Here is a 19,581-nt window from a genome sequence, read left to right on the forward strand (position 1 = left end):
GCAGGATAGGTTCCAAATGTGATTTGATTTATTCCGCTTTGATGAAAAACTAAAGTTTTCACTACAGCACAGAGACCAGTCATGAGGTGTAGGACATGCAGGATGTGACAAGGTAACAAAGAAAGATGGGGAGATGTCTGTCACTGGATGCTATACTGTCTTTTGAGGAACACATTTTAAAGTAACTGTGGAACTGAACTGAAATGTAGCATAACCATTACAACTTCCATCCATGCCTTCAAGTATTTCCTTCATGGTGGTTTGCACTCTCCAGACTTCAATATTTGGGGTTACAACAATTCTTTGGAAGAATATCAAGTTCACACTTTTTGAAGTTTCACAGAAGAGTTTAAGGCCAGAACATGTGGGGTTTGTTTTCTCCTTCATCTTCCAAATAAAGATCTAATACTTCATCAAAACCTGCATTAAGCTTCCAGCTCAAATCCCAGCCCAATTTTATGACCGCCAGAGCTGAAGTTCTTGCCATCAAGTAGAGCTGAAAGAGTCAACTTCACACCTGGCAGAAACACAGTGGGGTTAAAAAATATCAGCACAATTCCAGTAAGGAAAGCATAATGAGGAAAAGTCAAGCATAAGACCCAATAAGACAGAGATGAAGCAGGATGGTCCAGATTTCAGTACAAAACCAGTCTTGGGACAGGCTAATCAGTTTCTATTGTAGCTTTTACTTCCATGCATTTTTCTCTGAAAACAATCACCAATTGAAAGCATTCAACTAGCTAAGAAGTAATACTCAACTAGTTTTTAATAATTTTATCATGTGGGATGAATAAGGAACTCTGCAATGTCCCAAAGTCTTACCCACACTAACCTATAACAACCCTTCTCTATCACTACTGACTTCTGAAATTTCATCATGCACTGCCCCCCATACATTCAAGCATATTATTGTATCCAGAAGGACTAGAAACTTGCTTGATCTTTACACAGCCATGATTCTGTAAATAATATGAAAATTCTCATGGCTGCACAGAATGTATCTTGTTTCCCTTGCATTTGTTTGTTGTCTGGACAAATGTAAACTCTTATATCTATATATTCTAATTTATAGGTGAGATAAACAATGTCAAGAAATGTAAGTATTTAATATATTCAGCAGTCAACATACCAGGTCGTAGAGTTTGAGTGTAGCCAAGTCCGATGAGGCTGGCATTATTAACTTTGGCCTTTAAAAAATCAGAAACAGGAACGAGATAACAGATCTTTACTTCCTTTTCAAGAAATGTAGACATAAGCACTTTCCTCAGCTAGCAGACTCCTAGAACGTCATCTAAAGGCATGGAAGACTAAGAATACTGGTAACAGCTGTGTAATCACCATCCTGGAAATGTTCCTCCAACTTATTGACATGGCCAAAATGGCTGGGATGTACCATCATGACTCCTCCCTACAAAAGGATAATTCCCTGCACACAGAAAACTAACATGTCAGGGAGGCTAGGCTAGAATCCTCACTATCTAGCTTTCTATGTGGAAGAGCATTTGATTCTGATAACCCCTGCTATGGCCTACAGTGGTACAGCTGAAACAAGTTCAGCTCAGTAAGAACTAATTTGTAATTGTCACCAATGGCAGGCATCTCATTGCTTAATATTCTGGTCTGGGCTAGAGATGCAACAGAACAAAGCAGTAATGAGGAGGAAAACTGCGAGGTGACAAAATGAACTGTATCACTTCAGACTGCAGGTTGGCTTTACATGTTTTAAAGATCCCCTACAGAGCTGTAGCGAGGGGGGATTGCACCTGGGGCACGCCCCGGAACGGCCCCCGCCCTGGTGCATGCCGGGGGCAAGCCACCACCTCTGCCCCCTACGCCACTGGTCCCCTACAATTATTATCACTTATGAATTGGAAGACTACCACAGCATGTGAAAAGCTAGGCTCCTAGCAAAGGCTTACATTCTCCCCCATTCTAGACAGTTTTTATTTGCAGGGAGTTACTACATGGAAAAGCATTAACATGGAGCCTCAACACCAACAGCTTGTATGTTCTATCTCAGATTTGCTATATGTGCAAACTAGGCCTAAACTTCATAATCCTACTAAACAATTATTTCTTGCCTTCTAGCATCTTGACAGACAGCTCATGGTTAGCAAGCTGCAAGGCAAGGGGAATGCATTTCTAAAAGATCTTTGTACGTGCTGAAGTTTGCACTTGCTTCTTCTCAACCTTTCAACACTACATTGTCTTCTGGCATAGTCATGAAGATCTTTTCAAAAGGCAATCACGAAGCAAGGGAAAACGGGGAAGGACTGCCTCACTGTCACACAGCTAGCAACTAACATTCATAATATACTCTGACGATGCTAATGTTCTTACCGAGACAGAAGCTTTATCATCAAATTGGTACTTGGTAGCGATACCGAAACGAGTGTTATTGCTGCCAGCAGTCCAAGCAAGACTTACAGATGTTTCAACTTTGTCACTGACCTTCTGATAAATTGAACCCCCAAATTCTGTTCCATCATTCCTGTGTGTAAGAAGAGCCAATTCAATATCGACTGTTCCCAATATTCTCTCTTCCGACACCCCCATACCGTGTGTGTGTAAAATGCCAGCAAGCTGCAGCTGACTGATGGCAACCCCCTATGGAGTTTTCAAGCCAAGAGACTAAGAGAGGTGGTTTGCCACTGTCTTCCTTTCCATAGCAACCCTGGAAGTCTTTGATGGTTTCCCATCCAAATACTAACCAGGGCCAAGCCTACTTAGGTTCTGAGTTCTGATGAGATTAGGCTAGCTAGCCTGAGACATCCAGATGAGTCCCCCATAGCCCCATCCCAGCACTATAGCCCTTCTTACAGAGATTGCTTCTTTCCTTCAGTGGCGAACAGCAGCTTTAAATATGGAAAATATATTGTTTTCTTGCTTGGACATTTCTCCACTCCATTATGAATTCTATATCCCCCAAAATCCTAGATTTCACCTCACTCATGAAGATGCAGCAATAGCTGCTGAAACACAACAGTGTGATTTGGAATAGTCACAGAAACAAGCTTTCCTCCCCCAGTCAAAAGCTGCCTTGCAAGACGAAGTAGATGTGCCCAACAAATTAAAATGTGCTCTTTTGAGGTACAGTCTAGGCACGAAAGTAGGCAAATGGAGAAAGAAGCCTTCGAACGAGGCTGTTTAGAAGTTGTTATTATAGTATAACAATTATTATAGTGTGGCTCCCAAACATTCATCCTCCTGGAGCACTATGAAGATGACGGAGGATTGCGCATTATCTTCCTTCTGTAATGAGCTCCTGGTAGAACAGCACAAAGTTTAACTCAAGCTCCAACAGAAAAAAGAAGGGGGGGGGGGAGGGATCATATCCCTAACCTCACTGATGTGGAAGGGAAAACTGTATTTTAAATTTAAACTTTCCTCCAAACACTAAGGTTAATTTCAAAGCAGAGTTTGAGTACTAAAATGTTTCCTGGCTAGAGCTTTAGGAGATGGGGGATCGATGCCTAAATATCTATCAGAGGGGTAGAAGGGGAATTTCAGTTCCTTTAGCCTGAAATCAGCATCTGCCAAAGGTAGCAGCCTGGTCTCTCTGAGCTCAAAGCAATACTCACACATTTGTGTGCAGCTGGAAGTCTGCTGCCTTGTATCCCAATGCAAAGTTATTCTGTGATAATTTAGTCTTGGCGGTGTCAAAAGCCATCTGGTAACCAGCAAGCCAACCTTCGTAGCCCAGCACAGCCCAGCCATGGATAGTGGGCCCAGAAAGATCAATGTCGACATTACATCCTAAGTTTATATATTCTCGCTTGTAGGATGTCTTCAACTTCCCACTCTTCTTCCTGAAGAGGGAACAAATGGAATACCGTATGTAATACATATCTGACAGACAACATTTCTAACCTTAAACCCAGAAAGCTCAGAAGAAATCTGGCAGCAACATATCTCTGTGGGCTACCTGATCTCATGAAGACACGCTTGAGCACTGTGATACAGTCATTTTCAAATAAACACACAGATGGAACAATATCCTCCCAATGTTCTTTAATAGCTATAGCAGTTGGCTGCACACGATGCAGTCCCCATATGTCAGGGAACAGGCGCAGCTAAAGAATGTCTCCATTCAAAGATGAATACTTACCCTGTGTTTGGAACAAACATGGTTTCAAGGTTCAGCTTCAGTCCCTCAGCCAGCTGAAAGACAAAGAGATATTATACTGGGTCTCTCTTATGTGCGAAGGGAAAGGTATATTTTCACTTTCTTCAACTACTTAAGCTTTTTTCAGCTCTCCATACATAAATGAAATCAAAGTCTACACGTGCCAAGAAGAATATATGATGGAGATTCTAGAGAATCAAATGGTTGGACCCTGAAGATCCATTTCATTAAAGAATCACCTTTGTATACTACAAGGGGCTCTTCACTGGGCAGAAGGCACTGCCATTAGCACAATGAATCTGTGGCATTCAAAGAGTGTTCACGTTTCTAGCCTTAGGCATAGTCCCATCAGCGCCCTTACTCAATTTTACCGTGATAGAATAAATCATTTTGAACTGCACTCAGCTGTTGTACATCCCTCCCACTGCTTTTAAGTACTATCACTTTCCTTTTTCTGCTCTTCATTTTTTAAATTACCGTATATACTCATGTATAAGTCGAATTTTTCAGCACATTTTTAATGCTGAAAAAGCTCCCCTCAACTTATATGTGGGTCATTAAAATTGTTTGTGTGTTTTTAATTTGCCGGCCAGCAGGGAGCGCAGTTTTTATGCTAGCGACACCAAATTTTCAGGGTACCCTCAGAAGACACTCCTGATGACACCAGCCAAGTTTGGTAAAGTTTGGTTCAGGGGATCCAAAGTTATGGACCCCCAAAGGAGGTGCCCCCATTCCCCATTGTTTTCAATGGGAGCTATTAGTAGATGGGGCTACCCTTTTGAGGGTCCATAACTTTGGACCCTGTGAACCAAACTTCACCAAACCTGGCTGGTCACATCAGGAGAGTCTCTTTATGATACCAGCCAGGTTTGGTGAAGTTTGGGTCAGGGGATCCAAAGTTATTGATCCCCAAAAGGGTGCCCCATCCCCCATTGTTTACAATGGAAGCTAATAGTAGATTTTCCATTTCTGATAATATCCCTCTTAAAATCTAAGTTGAGTTACATTTGGACATACAGATGATGATGAGGAATCCAGTTTTGAAGGATTTGAACTCTTTTGTTTTAGCTTGGTTGCTGATTGAGCTAAGGTTTTTGTACTTTTAAAGTTATTGTTGATACCATATTGTTCTTGTTGACCCTCTTTTCCACTTACAGAGCCAGTTTACTGTTTTTCTTTGAAATAAATATTCAAAAACATTTAACCTACTGATGCCTCAATTGATGCAATCTTATTGGTATCTATTTTTATTTTTGAAATTTACCAGCAGCTGCTGCATTTCCCACCCTCGACTTACACGCGAGTCAATAAGTTTTCCCAGTTTTTTGTGGTAAAATTAGGTGCCTCGACTTATATGCGGGTCGACTTATACACGAGTATATACGGTACATCTGACTACTTAGTCTAGTTACCTATTACCAGCAATAACATTTTTGGTGAATCCCCACTTCCCCATAATCTTAAGATTTTTATTAGCCTTATTAAGGAAGCACACCGTGGTCTTTTGATTTCCTCCAGTTGTCTCAAACGCCATCCCTTCTCACCTTATCCTCCATGACCACTTCCGTCCCCAAGGTGTTGTCCGTGTTCCATTTCTGGGTGAATGTAAGTCCATAATCCTTGAATTTATATTTGGTCTCTAGAGTGCCTGAGGCCTTGCCCGTGTCTGTGTTGGAAGAGCCTGCGGTGGTAAATTCCTATGGACCACAAATGCAGATTTAGATGGTTAAAATGTGATTCTGACAATCATGCAAGCCTAACTTCACCTAAACAACACAGGTTATAGCAGCCAGTTACACCATATTATATTTATGTACATAACCCACAAGGCTCTACTGCCCCTACCAACAGAGATATTCCTGACAAGCACCCACTTGTATAAATGGAGCTGCCTTAACTCCTTTCACCAAGTTTTGAAAAGGAGTAGCTGATTTGAACCGAAACTCCACAGGCACATCAGAAAATCCATAATATTCTGGAGGGTGTGCAAAGAGACAAGTCAAACATCCTGTTTTGCCAGAGAAATAAATGTTGCTGACTGACCACAATTCTTATTGAACACCTTGCCTACAACAGGACTGTGTAAGTCACTTAGGATAAAAGCAGACGTGGCATTTTTCAACAAATCAGGTCCGGATTTCCCAGACCTAACTCTCATTCTCCGCAGTCACACAGAAGCTGCAGGGAATTTTTAAAGAAAGAGACTGGGTCAGATTGGGGCAATGGCTTTTCCCCTCCCCGCATACCATTTTCCCTAAATAGAAATGGCTCCTCTTGCACCATTGCATCTGTCCAGAACTTTGCAGTACAGTAGTACTTTAAAAATTAGCGCCCCTCAGCTTCTGAGTAACTCTCTGGAAAGGGAGTCTGTTCCAGTGAACCCATAACTAATTTAAAAACGTTAATATCCAGTTTGGTCCGGGAGACAACATCAGCTTTCTGTGGCTGTTTGGAAGCAGTTTTTCTCTTTCAAAGGCACCCAGGCTAGTGGCAATTCATAAACCTGATCACTCTCTGTACCTCTCTATCCTAAGGCTATATTATGAGGTCCAGTTTTTCTCAAGTTATTCTGCTACAATACTTAGGTGGTAGGTGTTAGCTGTAATGTTGCCCAACAGGTCCTTCTTAAAAACAAGTTATTAACAACAGTTTCCTGTCCAAAAACAAGAAATCAATCCAGGAGGGGCAGAAAAAAGAAAGTAAATTCTGCATCAGAAAATTGGTTTCAAAATGTGAGAATTTCAAAGACCAATTATTTAGAAATAATCTCCACGTCATCTTTGGGCATCTGAAAATATACCAATGGAGGAGAAACGTATTTCTTGAATGGCCTCCTTCACTATACACAGAAGAAAAAAAACCCTGTGGTCATATGATTAGGAAGGCTTCTCTGGCAGCTGGAAGAATGTCTTCCCCTTCCAGGTTAGAGCAGAATGAATCTACTATTCATCTCATAACTGCATGAGCAATGTAATGAGAGGATAATCATTAGTGCCCCAGGCCTCTTGAATGCAGCATTGCTAATTTGAACTTAATTCAGAAAAATGTATATCCCTGCTTTCCATAGGTAGCATAGGTAGCAACATGTTTGAAAAAAGCAAACAGTCCTGTTAACTTATTGTCGAAGGCTTTCCACGGCCGGAATCACTTGGGTGCTGTGTGGTTTCCGGGCTGTATGGCCGTGTTCTAGCAGCATTCTCTCCTGACGTTTCGCCTGCGTCTGTGGCTGGCATCTTCAGAGGATCCTCTGAAGATGCCAGCCACAGACGCAGGCGAAACGTCAGGAGAGAATGCTGCTAGAACACGGCCATACAGCCCGGAAACCACACAGCACCCAAGTCCTGTTAACATTCATCAAGACCTAAACCACACCAACCAGGCCCAGCCCACCACGAAAACTTCCCAAAGCAGCATTGACAGCAGTCAAAATAATCAAGAGGGTGTCTTCTGGAAAAGCAGTGCTCTTCAAGCTTTTCCAAAGGAGAAAGAGAAGGGGTCTTATGTGTGGCAGTGGAAAGAGATCCCACCAGGTGGGGCATGAATAAAATGTTGCGATTTCCAGGGGAAGCCAGATGAGAGAGGCAAAACACAAGGGTTGATGAACGAGGCAGATCTAAGAAAATTCTGCTTCTGACAATTCAGTTCACCCCACAGATGACACTCAGTAAAACACACAAATCATAATTCAAAGCTTTGGCAACATCTTACTGAGATCAAAAGAGGAAGGCAAAAGCAGAATCTGAAACTTCTGTCCCAACACACACATTAAGCCAACTAGAAAAAGAGCTCAGAAGTGCCTGGTGCAAAAAATAAATCAGTCTCATGTTCTACATTGAAACAGCACAGATCGTACCATTTGCAAAAGGGCATCTGAAAAGACAATTCAGCCCAACTTAGAAGCATCCCTTGAATGCTACACTTCTCACCTAAAAGCTAAATAAGTTAAAATTCCAAAAGTTGAATTCTGTTCCATGGATTCCACTATGCATAGTAAAGATACACATGAAAAGCCCTGCCAGTAGGCACAAACTGCTGCAACTTCCATGGCTTGCTTTAGTCCTAGACTTTCTTTTTACTACAAAGATAGCCTTTGAGCAAGTAATGGTGTGTTTCTAAACACACACAGAGGGCTTTTCCTTTGCTGCCACGTGTGGTGTTTTGGGGACAATATCTGACAAACCTAGAGCAACCCGAACAATTCTTGCTAGAATGTGGTCACAAAAGCTAAATTCTACATTTGGAACAATACTACAAATAGTAGGTGTCTGGCCAGAGATATAACTACATTCCTGTCTCCAGTTCTTTGGCAGTCATCTCCAGAACCAGTGCTTCATGCCTGGTCACCAGTTCTGGGGCGGAATGAAGCATGGTAGCGGCCCATTACACAAGCAAATGAACACTAAGGAAAAAAATACAAGAGACACAAAAGCAAGCGCTATATTCTTACCAGCTGAATAAACATCAAGAACCAGTATTGCATGGAAAAGGGAGAAAACATATTAGTAATTAAAAATTTTCAATCCATCAGTATTGATCAGTTCATTCAAATGTCCATGCTGCTGTTTCCATTGGCAGAGATAGATCCTTTCCATGGTCATTAGAGCTCCTCATTCTTTTACATACCCATCTCTCTTCTACTCTATCATCTCGAACACTGCAGCCAAGAGGACCTCCCACAACTTTATGTTTTACTAACAGCTAGTCTATCGGATGCTAAGTGTGTGTCTCGACACACAGTTAACATTACAGGGAGGCACGGGGCAAGGGCTACTTCTTTATTAGTCACATTTCTGAAGGAAGGAGAAATTATGAACGTCAGTGATGCCCTTGAGTCACTTCAGAGCTATCATGTTAGGACAAATAGGGCACCAGCAGTCTCCTCTCACACCAACAAGTCAATGTGTTTGTTACTTACCACTCCACTGGAAGACTTGGTTTTCACATCTAATTTGATCATTCCGAACCCTGAAATTGCCAAGACACGGGTTTTCTTATTCATCATGTAAATTACCCCACTTTCAGAAATATAAGGATTTAATCAGTGCATGCAGCTCCACAGGTGCAAGAGGCAGAGGAAAGCAATTCTATCTAGTTCCTACTGCTCGCTGTAGCTATCACTAGATTCAACCAGTCCTCACACATCTACTTTTAACTTATTTTTCCCGGTCTTCCCAACTGGTACAAACAAGGTTACACATCAATATACCTTAGAGAGCATAGAATAGTTGAAATTACTCTTTGAATAACACTAGCACATTTATACTTCATAAATATACCAAACAATCCAACTATGCATGTTGTTAACAGCATTTTATTATTCTTAAAAATAATGATGTTTAGGCCCTACATGTATTGCATGTATTTTAATTTTTCCAAAAATTTCAATTGTTGCCTGCAACTTCAGCATTTTCAGAAACATTGCATCCCTAGTCAACATTCCTGAAAAACCATCAAGGATAAATGACTATCAGTGCAAAGATGCTACTAGACTACTTCTGCAATCCAGATAACCTGTAATTTTTATGGTCAGCCTATGCAGTGCTGGGATAGCACAAAGTAGATGAATGAGTGGTCTTTGTACTACATACCATATCCTTTGTTGAATACATCCCTAGCAGCTTTCCCCAGGTCGCAATAAGGTGGTGGGATAGCCATGGGATCTGAAAAAGGCAGTATAGATTTAAAAGTAGCCATTCATAAGCATGAATGCTAATAGTTCATGAAATGACAATCAACTCACAGCCCCTTTAGATGTAATGCATAATGAAGAATCAAAAACCTGTATTTGGAGATCTTCCTTCCAAAGTTGGAGAGAAGGTGGAAATTAACCCAAAATATACCAGAAAAAAAGATATACTTCATTAGTGGAATGAGACTCCAGCAATATTTGTTCCAAGGTACAATCTGTTATATCAAAAAATGACACACATCTAAAGCTTGGGTACAGTTCCAAGAATAACAGACTGCCTCTGTTGTGACAAGAACTGCTGCCTCTATCAACTGTAAAAGGTTTTGGTCCCAGTTCTTTTGGGTTGGAGTTTCCAGGCCACTAGCAACTGAATGTACAAAGACAACAGGAATGTAAGAATAGCCTGCTGGATCAGACCAGTGGTCCATCTAATTCAGTGCACTTTTTTGTTACGTGGTCAACTAGATACCTTCAAACTGGATGCTGCCTGTTTTCCCCAGCTCTGGTATTAAGAGAATTACTGATTCTGAATAGCAAAGCTCCATTTGGGAGGAGCCATGGCTCAAGGAGTAGAGAATTTGCTTGGCAAGCAGAAGGTCCCAGGTTCAGTCCCTAGTATCTCCAGTTAAAAGGCTCAAGTAGAAGATGATGTGAAAGATCTTGGCCCTTGGCCCTGCCCAGCCACTGCCAGTCTCAGAAGACAATATGGAGTATGATGGGCCAATGGTTTGATCTGGTATAAGGAAGCTTCATCTGTTTCTATTTAGTCATCATGGCTACTTCAATAAAGACAATAAGGTGTTCAATGTATTGTCGAAGGCTTTCACGGCCGGAATCACTGGGGTACTGTGTGGTTTCTGGGCTGTATGGCCGTGTGTGTGAATGCTGCTAGAACACGGCCATACAGCCCGGAAACCACACAGCACCCCAGCAATAAGGTGTTGCCTGATTATTCTGAAAAGTAGCTTTCTTACAATATTCTAACTTGGAGACACCAAAGTAATAAAAAGGAAGGCATTAAATTGACCATTTGCTTTCCAGAGTCAAAATGCTTATGTGTCTGGCACTACAGAAAAGTACGGCTGCACAGTAGCTTTATCGCTATTATAAGCCCCTTTTCCCCCCTTGCTCCCTTTGGAAGCCCAGTGGGCACCCTTCTGACCTTTGCTTGACAAGTGATCCAGTCTTGCTTTATAATGCATCTAACATCGCTTTGCAAAGTATAGCACTAGTCAAGCACAGAACTGATTTGCACAACTCTACCATGAAGAACATCAGCAAACCAGTTGTGTGCGACTGGGTAGTTTACCTCTTTGCCAGTGCAAATATTATCTTAACACATCCAGTTTCTAACAATTTACCTGTATTATCTGAACTGCTATGAGAATACATATAAATACCTCGGGCTCTAGTAGAAGTAGAACAGCCGAACATGGTTGCAGACTTCTTATCTGACAATTTAGCTCCTAAATCATTTACTTCTCAAACGTGAACCTACTGAAGGAGTCTCCTCTAGCTCTTATTTACACCTGTCAAATACATGGGGAAAATGCATGCAGGGTTAGAGATAAAAGACCATGCAACCTATGCTACAGATTGTTCGACAAAAGGGTAATTTTCTATTCAGTATTTGACCTTAGGTTCATATCAATTTTAACCTTTAAATATGCACTTCATATTCACAAAATTATATTATCTAATCCCAGATGTGATTTCTTATACTCATGGTTAGGAATGGTTCCCAATGCACATCTGGTGCTGTGGGGTTTTTTTTTAGAAGCAAGCATATTCAGTGCTATTTACTTATGTCTGATTTAATTTTTTTCGGAATAGTTCCACATACAGCTCAAACCATGGGTTCAAAATATAACTCATGCTTGCTTAGCAACACCTAAATTCAAATTTTTTTCTCTTAAAGCTACAAGATCAACACTATCATTCTGGGAGAAGAAAAACTGTCATTTTTGGAATTTAGTATTCTTTGTTTATAATGTTCTTGGAACTCTTTGAAAAGCCCTTAGCCAATCCCACCTAAATTTGACACATGGATTACTCACAGAAATGTATATCCTGCTGTGGCTTGAGTTGGAAGCATGTGCAAAACCAGGAAATATAACAAGTTAAAACCATTCTCCCATTGATGTTGTTCCCAAAAGAGACGACCAGAGAACAGGCCACTTTGATGATACTACACACACACAGCAAAAACATCATATACGCTATATATAACGTAAGTTATCCATGTCTCTATTTTGCCACTTGTACACATACTGGGATCTACTGTCACACATACACATGACACAAAAAGACACATGTACTATTTCCTTTGTCCACATAAAGGGGTGTGTGCAAAATAGTCCTTACGCACTACTCCATTACGACACACTAGACGGTATGACCCCTGTTCAGTGTTCCAGAATGCTCTTCAGCATGTAGTGGAAGTCACAAGAGAAAGTCACGAGAGAGGCAGAAGGATTCTACTGATTTCCAATGTCAAGTATGAAATGAATGGAATATTACAAATCTGCACTAAAATGCTAGGTGTAGAAGTGAGACAACCAACAGTATGCAGGTAGCTTTTGTAACTACTGGCTGCAAGAATGCATTCTGAATACAACAACAACCCAAGCTGCCCTTGCAATTCACCATTTTTCCAGACCCATTCTAAGCCTCATCACTCTCAACAAGTTGTTTAAGCAATATAGTTAGTCAAGAGCATTTCACATCACATGTCACTCGTTAAAATGGTTTGCTTGTGAGAGGTAACCATGACATTTATCTGTCCTTCTCACCAGTGTGCTTCGTTCAAATCTACTTTTTCAGATCTGCAACTATTTAGACGTGGCTTGCTATGACAAAAAAGGACAATCAAAATTGGAAGCAGGATAGGAGCAATTTACACAATTTACACTTCCTAACATAGATCAAGCCACTAGGTCTAATCACACCACCAAAGCACTTTCAATAAAGATGTCTCTCTATTGTTCTCTCTAACCCAGTGGTTCTCAACCTTCCTAATGCCACGACCCTTTAATACAGTTCCTCATGTTGTGGTGACCCCCAACCCCAACATTTATCCATTTTACAGATGGAGAACACTGATGCAGAGAGTCTTAGGAGACCCCTGTGAAAGGGTTGTTTGACCCCCAAAGGGGTCCCGACCCACAGGTTGAGAATCACTGACCTACTGCATACAGAATTCCACTCTTTACGTGCAGTTTAATACCTTGCACTGACAAACATAGCCTGACAAACATAGCCTTTCAGACGAGTGAAAGATAACTACTTAAGTCCACACTAAACATTACCTCTGACACACGTCAAAAGCTCATCCTCCCCCCTCCCCCTGCTTGTTTCCATGGTGAATTATGCCACTTGCATACATTTCATCCGCTAAGGCTGAGAATTTGAAATAAGCCCTAGCATGGTTTTTCAGGATTTTTGGAGGATGCTTGAAATATAAGACCTACTCCAAAAATAGTTACACATTCCCTGGCACAGCTGATCTGGTCACGTGGGGGGTGCAAAATCATGGGAAAAAAATAAGACATCCCCTGAAAATAAGCCCTAACCCATCTTTTGGAGCAAAAATTAATATAAGACCCTGTCTTATTTTGGGGAAAACACTGTACACTCACCCCACCACCACCTCCAAAACAGAATGGGGACATGGGACTCTTCTGGGCATGGCAGCTTCCTGTATTGCTAGTTCAGAAATTTAACTACAAAATCAGAAATATAGGAGTAAGTATTGAATCTGTTAGCCTTTAAGGTACTAAACACACAGGCCAGTGGTGGCAAACCAATGGCACTCCAGATGTTCATGAACTACAATTCCCATTAGCCCCTGCCAGCATGGCCAATTGTAGTCCATGAACATCTGGAGTGCCACAGGTTCGTCACCACAGCCATAGGCGTTAGACACTCAGTTGCCATGATACCAAACTGCCATGGGGTTTGCACATCCTTTTCTTGTGTGGACTGTGACAGCTCTGCTGACTTCATAACTCTTCTGTGACTCTTCAGGTCACAGAAGACTATCTGAGCAACAAGCTGAAAGTAAAAGTTGCGTATCTTTTGGGAACAACGAAGACTCTCAACACCGAACACATTAACACTGAGAACTGGCTACAGCAATTTAACGAAAAACCAGTATTTTGTGCAGGTGAGGTGTGGTAAGTGAGGAGTGATACCAGAAACATAGCTTTAACTTGCAATGGTTTTCCAGGGCCGACCCTTGAGACAGTTTAAACAAACTGTGTCACCAGTATAGGAGAGTAGCTAAAGATCCAAAACTGCAGCTTTTAGTCATGAAGTATCTTTGGAAAATTTCACTATCCCAAAGTAGAAAAGCTATACACTCTCTGTATTGTCGAAGGCTTTCACGGCCGGATTCAACTGGTTCTGGTGGGTTTTCTGTTTGGAACAAGATCCACCAGACCATGGCCACACAGCCCGGAAAACCCACCAGAACCAGTATACACTTTCTGTCTAATCCACCTCTCAGGGTGTAGACAGAATAAAATGTGCAACAACCCTCCCTCTTGCATATCAATCCTAGTTTTTGGGGGAAAGAATTAAACACAAACAGCATTAATAATCTCCCACCAATCTTCTAACCTACTCCTACCCTTTAGAAGCAACTCACAACTAATTCACAGATATAACTTTGCTGCTTACTGATCAAAGGACAAAGAGAACCAGTAACTTGCACGTGTGAACAAGCCTTGTCAGTTCAAGCTATTATTTTCTGCAGCAATAAAGTTTCTTAAAAGATTTGCCCTGCATATTTGTAAATTGCCTGAAGAAACCCAGATAAAACACCCAGATCCAGGCCACCCACACGTGTCTGCAGCAGAACAGTCCACAACAGACCATTCAAAACTCTACCTCACTGTCAACTCACCTAAGGTCTCTCGAGCTGGTCACTAGCTTGCTTTGTGGCCAGTCAAAGATCCCACACTTGTGCCCCCCCCCATCACATCCAACCCTCATCACACTCACAATGCCCTCCTCCTAGAAACCTCTGTGACTTGAGTCCTTGGCAACGACCCTCAGGAAGGCAAAGAGTACAGACCAGGAGCCTGGGGAAGCCCACTCTGTAAGGGAGATTAACCTAGGAAGGGCAATTCGAGGTCGAGACCCCGCTCAGCCGCCCCCTCTCGGCATGGCCCACCTCGCAGGGTTGTTGTAAAAGGAAGGCAGCCTCCACGCCGCTTTACAGAAGTACAGGGATGGGAAAGGCGAATAAAGCTTCCTTTAACCAGCGGTGGGGAAAGGATTTCACCCCTCGGGACCTTCCCAGTCCCGACCCAGGCCAGGATTCACTCCCCACCGGGGAAAGGGGACACATGAAGCGCCCCTCCTCACTGCTAAGGGCCGGACCGGGTCCCGCACCTCAAGGCCACCAACGACGAGGCCTCCGCCGTCCCTTCTTGTCAGGCTGAAGGTCTCTCCTCCGTTTCCACGCAAGCGTAACGCTCCAGGCCTCGCTCTAGCCCCGCCCCTTCTCCTCCCGAATGGACCGCAGTGCGCAGGCGCGCATCGCTCAACAAACAGCCCTCCTCCGTCTTCGTCACGGTGGTCACGCAGGCGCATTGATGCTCTTCACCTCCCGGAACTGTTGTGCTGTTGGGGTTTCCGTGCTGTCACAACAAAAGGGTCGTGGCGTCGGAGAGGTACGGCCTTCGTAGCAAGGACCGCTTCTCCGTCGGAGGAAACGTGCACGAGATTAAGTTTGTGTTGTAATAAAAATCTGCCAAAGCGATCCCCACGAGTGTGACCCTTGTCATGTGCTGCTCAATCAAGGCTGGTGGAGCAAACTGCACATGCTTCAGTTTTAGGGTGTGGCTGGAAGGCACTCGCTAAGACTGGCTAGCGCGTTGGTCTGGTCCAGGGGTCTGCAACCTATGGCTCTCCAGATGTTCATGGACAATTCCCATCAGCCCCTGCCAGCATGGCCAATTGCAGACCCCTGTCGGTGCTAGATGCACGACCTTCTAGAACCCTTATACATTCCGCCATGAAACCCGTGATAGCCCAAGGACGGCGGGGGGGAAGAATGTATTTCACAAATAATCCTCCTCACCCTTGTAACGCTCCGAGTCTCGTTCCATGGGTCATTGCATTGGAATTAGAGCTGGGGCATTTACAAACTGGCGTGTGAAGGTCGTCTCCCCACACAGCAAGATGTCATAGTTCCTTCTTGTACGCTGAGAGTACTTTACAATCAACTGTTTTCTGCCAGTTTAAAAACCATGAGGGTGCTTGTATTTTAAGAAAAACAGAGTTGGGTTACAATAGCTGTTCAAAATATGCCTCAGTCTGAAATGGCAGGCTGTGACCTACGTGATGCTCACAGTGCATGAATTTATGCACATTCGAGAGAATATATTTCATTCAAGAATATGCAGTACAATCATGAGTAAAACTAAGGGTGCATAAGATTGTGGGATGTTAACAATGCACCCAAAGGCTAGTTAACTTAAGGACAGAACTGGGATTTGTCAGGTCAGGGACCAGAAAATAGGAAGGCCACAGTACTGCCTTCATGGACTCATGTCATTCCCATCAAATATGAATCCTTAATACTGAGCATCATTTGACCTGGTCCATTTTAATCCACTATTGTCTTCTTTGAAATTTCTGGTAGCTTTTTGAGATTCAAGCAGAGAAAGGTCAGTCTTGGATAACCACTGTCTGCGATCCTTATTCGTTGTATTCAGGGACTGAACCAGGATCTTCTGCATAAAGTACGTTTGCGTGGAAGCAGAGGAGAGACCTTCAGCCTGACAAGAAGGGACGGTGGAGGCCTCGTCATCAGTGGCCTTGAGATGCGGGACCCGGTCCTGTATTCAGGATCTTCTGCATAAAATAATGCTGTCACTGATCCACACATCCTCCTTACAGTGCTTTACATTTATCTTTAACTTCCTAGAAATGACTTTTGATTCTCCATAACAGTGGTCTACTATAGTGAAAAGAACTTATCTACAATTTTTAAAGTGAGAATTTTGTGGAGGATGAACAAGCAAATTGGTACCATTAATTAGCACTTTATTGGTAACCAAACAGTTCTTCTTTAACCTTTCAGCATTGTTAACAGCAACAGAAACCACATGTGTTTTGTGCTGTCAAGTCACTTTCTACTTATGATGACCCTGTGAATTGATGGCCTCCCCCCCCAAAAATCCTATAGTTAACAGTCTTGCAAACTGCCATGCACTCAGGATCTGACATTATAACACTATAGCAGCTCAGAGAATCCAATCCAATCCTGCATAGGCTCCATGCAGCACACTGCATCAGACAGGATTCTATAGCGCATTTCAGATAATTTATTTCAGCACCATATTTAGTGGACCAAAACCCACCTTTAAAAGTTACGAATAGCCTCTGGTACCTCATGTACCTCCAGTACATGAATGCAGCTATATGTGTAGAATTTTCTTCATGTATTAGTGGAATAAACTTGCAGGAATTATTCTGATCAAAAACATATAAGGAGCAGGTTCTGAGATGGCAAGATTCATGCCTCTAATGAAACTTGCAGTCAGCTGTCATATACCCTTTACACCATTTTGGGCACAAAAATAATTTGCTTAGTATTCTTGACATTTGACAGCAGACATGAATGCTTGGGAGTGCCTTATATTAAACCACTCTGTAACATGCAAAGCAGTGGTCCTCAACCCTCCTAATGCCGCAACCCTTTGATACAGTTCCTCATGTTGTGGTGACCCCCAACCTGAACATTTATCCATTTTACAGTTGGAGATCACTAATGCAAAGTTTTAGGCGACCACCGTGAAAGGATCGTTCAACCCCCCCCAGGGGTCCCGACCCCCATGTTGAAAACCACTGATGTAGAAAATGAGACGGTGAAGTGCAAAGGATAAAATGGATAATTTAATGCTTCCAAGGGAGGGAAGTCAATATTTTTAGACAAGGCCTGCAAATGTCACATTGGAGGCTGCTCAGAAGTGGGATACACAGGTTCACCTGTTTTCCCTAATCAAATCTGCAGCAATGCCTCTATATTCTAAGCTTTAGAAGAGACAATTGGATCCTTCTTATACTTCCCAGACCTGAAGCTCTGTATCATGAAATTCCTAGACCAAATTTCCTTAGTGTTTTCAGCACCAGAGGGCAGTACAGCAGCCTTCAATAGAAAAGTGCTCTGCTAGCAAGAGAATTATGGATATTGTTGTCAAGTGACAGCTGTCTTGCGGCACCCCTCATGAGGTTGTCAAGCAATATTCAGAGGTGGTTTGCCATAGACTGCCTCTGCAAAGATCTGGACTTCCTTGCTGACCTCCCATCCAAATACTAACCAGGTCCAATGTTACTTAACCTCCAAGAACCAGCTAGCCTTTGCCTTCCAGGTCAGGACAATGATATATCTGTATTGCAACAGGTAATCAAACTGAATCTGAATATCTTGACAGATGCATGTCCGATTAATTAACAATGACAATATGGCAACCTTTCCTAGGTCAGAAAAAAACAGCCTATTTTAGGACACCTGTCTTCTCAATCACTTGCTGTCAGTGGACACAGCTTTGCTGCATTATTTGCAGAACTTGAAAGTGAAGCTTTTTCCAAGGAAAATCATGCTATTTTTGAACTGAGCAGATATTCAATTATCTTATTTGTGCCACAATGGTCTCAATGTTAGTGTACATAGCATTGTTGCCTCACGCTACAATCCAAATGAATTTTAATGAACTGAGCTGTTTCAGATTGAAGCCTTACCTGTTTTGTAAAGGAGACAAGGGGCAAGCAAGTTTTAATACTGTCATACTTTTTGCACCATTATGTGAACTGAGTTCAGTGGTGGGCCCAGAGGTGGAGGAGGAATGAAGGAGCTGTTCCAGACCATTCTATTAACACATGGCTCCAATTTAAAGAATACAACTGAGCTACTGGCACTTTCAATTAATCCCAGGAAGATTATTGCTGATCCTTATTTGTTCAAATGGCTGAATCAGGCTCACGAACCACACAAGTTAAATAGGACAAGGGACCGAGTTAGGCTCCTAACAACATGGAATTACACCAAATCAGAGCAGCAATAGTAATGAAAGGTCCAAACTAGGCCAACTGCCTGAAAACCAGAGAAAGTATTTTAAATATAGTTGGCCCATTAAGACACAGACAGATTCTGTGAAATCCGCTTAAAAGCTTTAGGAAGGGGGTTCATTATACAGGCTGCAGCTCACTAGGACAAGAGGCTGGGCCCGGCAATCCGTGTCAGGCTCAGTTTGCACCTGCCTCCAAAAAGGGGGGCTTCAGAAATCTGTTCCACCTGAGATGCATGTAAGGGACAAATGAGTCGTAAGAAAGGTATCTTGTAATGTTGGCTCTGCTTCACCTGAAGAGCTGCAGAACTTGGTCCAGACATTTTTTAGTTGTCCTTGGCAGAAGCAAGAATACAAAAAACTACTGATTACTCCCAATCAAAGGAACCCTGAAGGCTGCATCTCACATAGCCTAACAATCTGGAAACAAACCACAAGTTACCATTCACATGAGTGTGTATGTGTACGAACTGTTGTGTGCACTTTCCTCATTATTTCAACCGTTCTCCATCAAATTCAGGCAGCGGACATGGTTTCTTCCCCAACAGCAAATAAGGAAAACACAGACTGGGCCAAAGTAACTTCCCCCTCAAAAAAGGACCTCAAAATGTATTGCCAAGTACCACCATGCCAAGCAGGCCCCATGGAATTTTGTCATCGCAGCATGCACACACACATGCAACTTC

General features: G+C 42.5%; 1 protein-coding gene across 2 annotated transcripts; it reads right to left on the reverse strand.

Annotated features, from left to right (window-relative positions):
* Positions 1-6: 6 nt before the first annotated feature.
* Positions 7-15,343, reverse strand: VDAC3 (voltage dependent anion channel 3). Of its 2 annotated transcripts, XM_048512082.1 has the most exons (11): positions 15,213-15,343; positions 11,216-11,344; positions 9,715-9,786; positions 9,042-9,091; positions 8,574-8,576; positions 5,671-5,823; positions 4,109-4,161; positions 3,582-3,809; positions 2,341-2,491; positions 1,130-1,187; positions 7-517 (listed from the first exon to the last, which is right to left on the reverse strand). In XM_048512082.1, the coding sequence occupies exons 2-11, from the start codon at positions 11,247-11,249 to the stop codon at positions 426-428; spliced, it is 894 nt and encodes a 297-aa protein (XP_048368039.1). In that variant the 5' UTR covers positions 11,250-11,344; positions 15,213-15,343; the 3' UTR covers positions 7-425. The 2 variants fall into 2 exon arrangements, with proteins under 2 accessions (XP_048368039.1, XP_048368040.1); XM_048512083.1 differs by lacking the exon at positions 8,574-8,576 and having other exon boundaries at positions 15,213-15,342.
* Positions 15,344-19,581: the final 4,238 nt, after the last annotated feature.

The sequence above is a fragment of the Sphaerodactylus townsendi genome, linkage group LG12 (genome assembly GCF_021028975.2).
Source record: "Sphaerodactylus townsendi isolate TG3544 linkage group LG12, MPM_Stown_v2.3, whole genome shotgun sequence".
Lineage (NCBI taxonomy): Eukaryota > Metazoa > Chordata > Lepidosauria > Squamata > Sphaerodactylidae > Sphaerodactylus > Sphaerodactylus townsendi.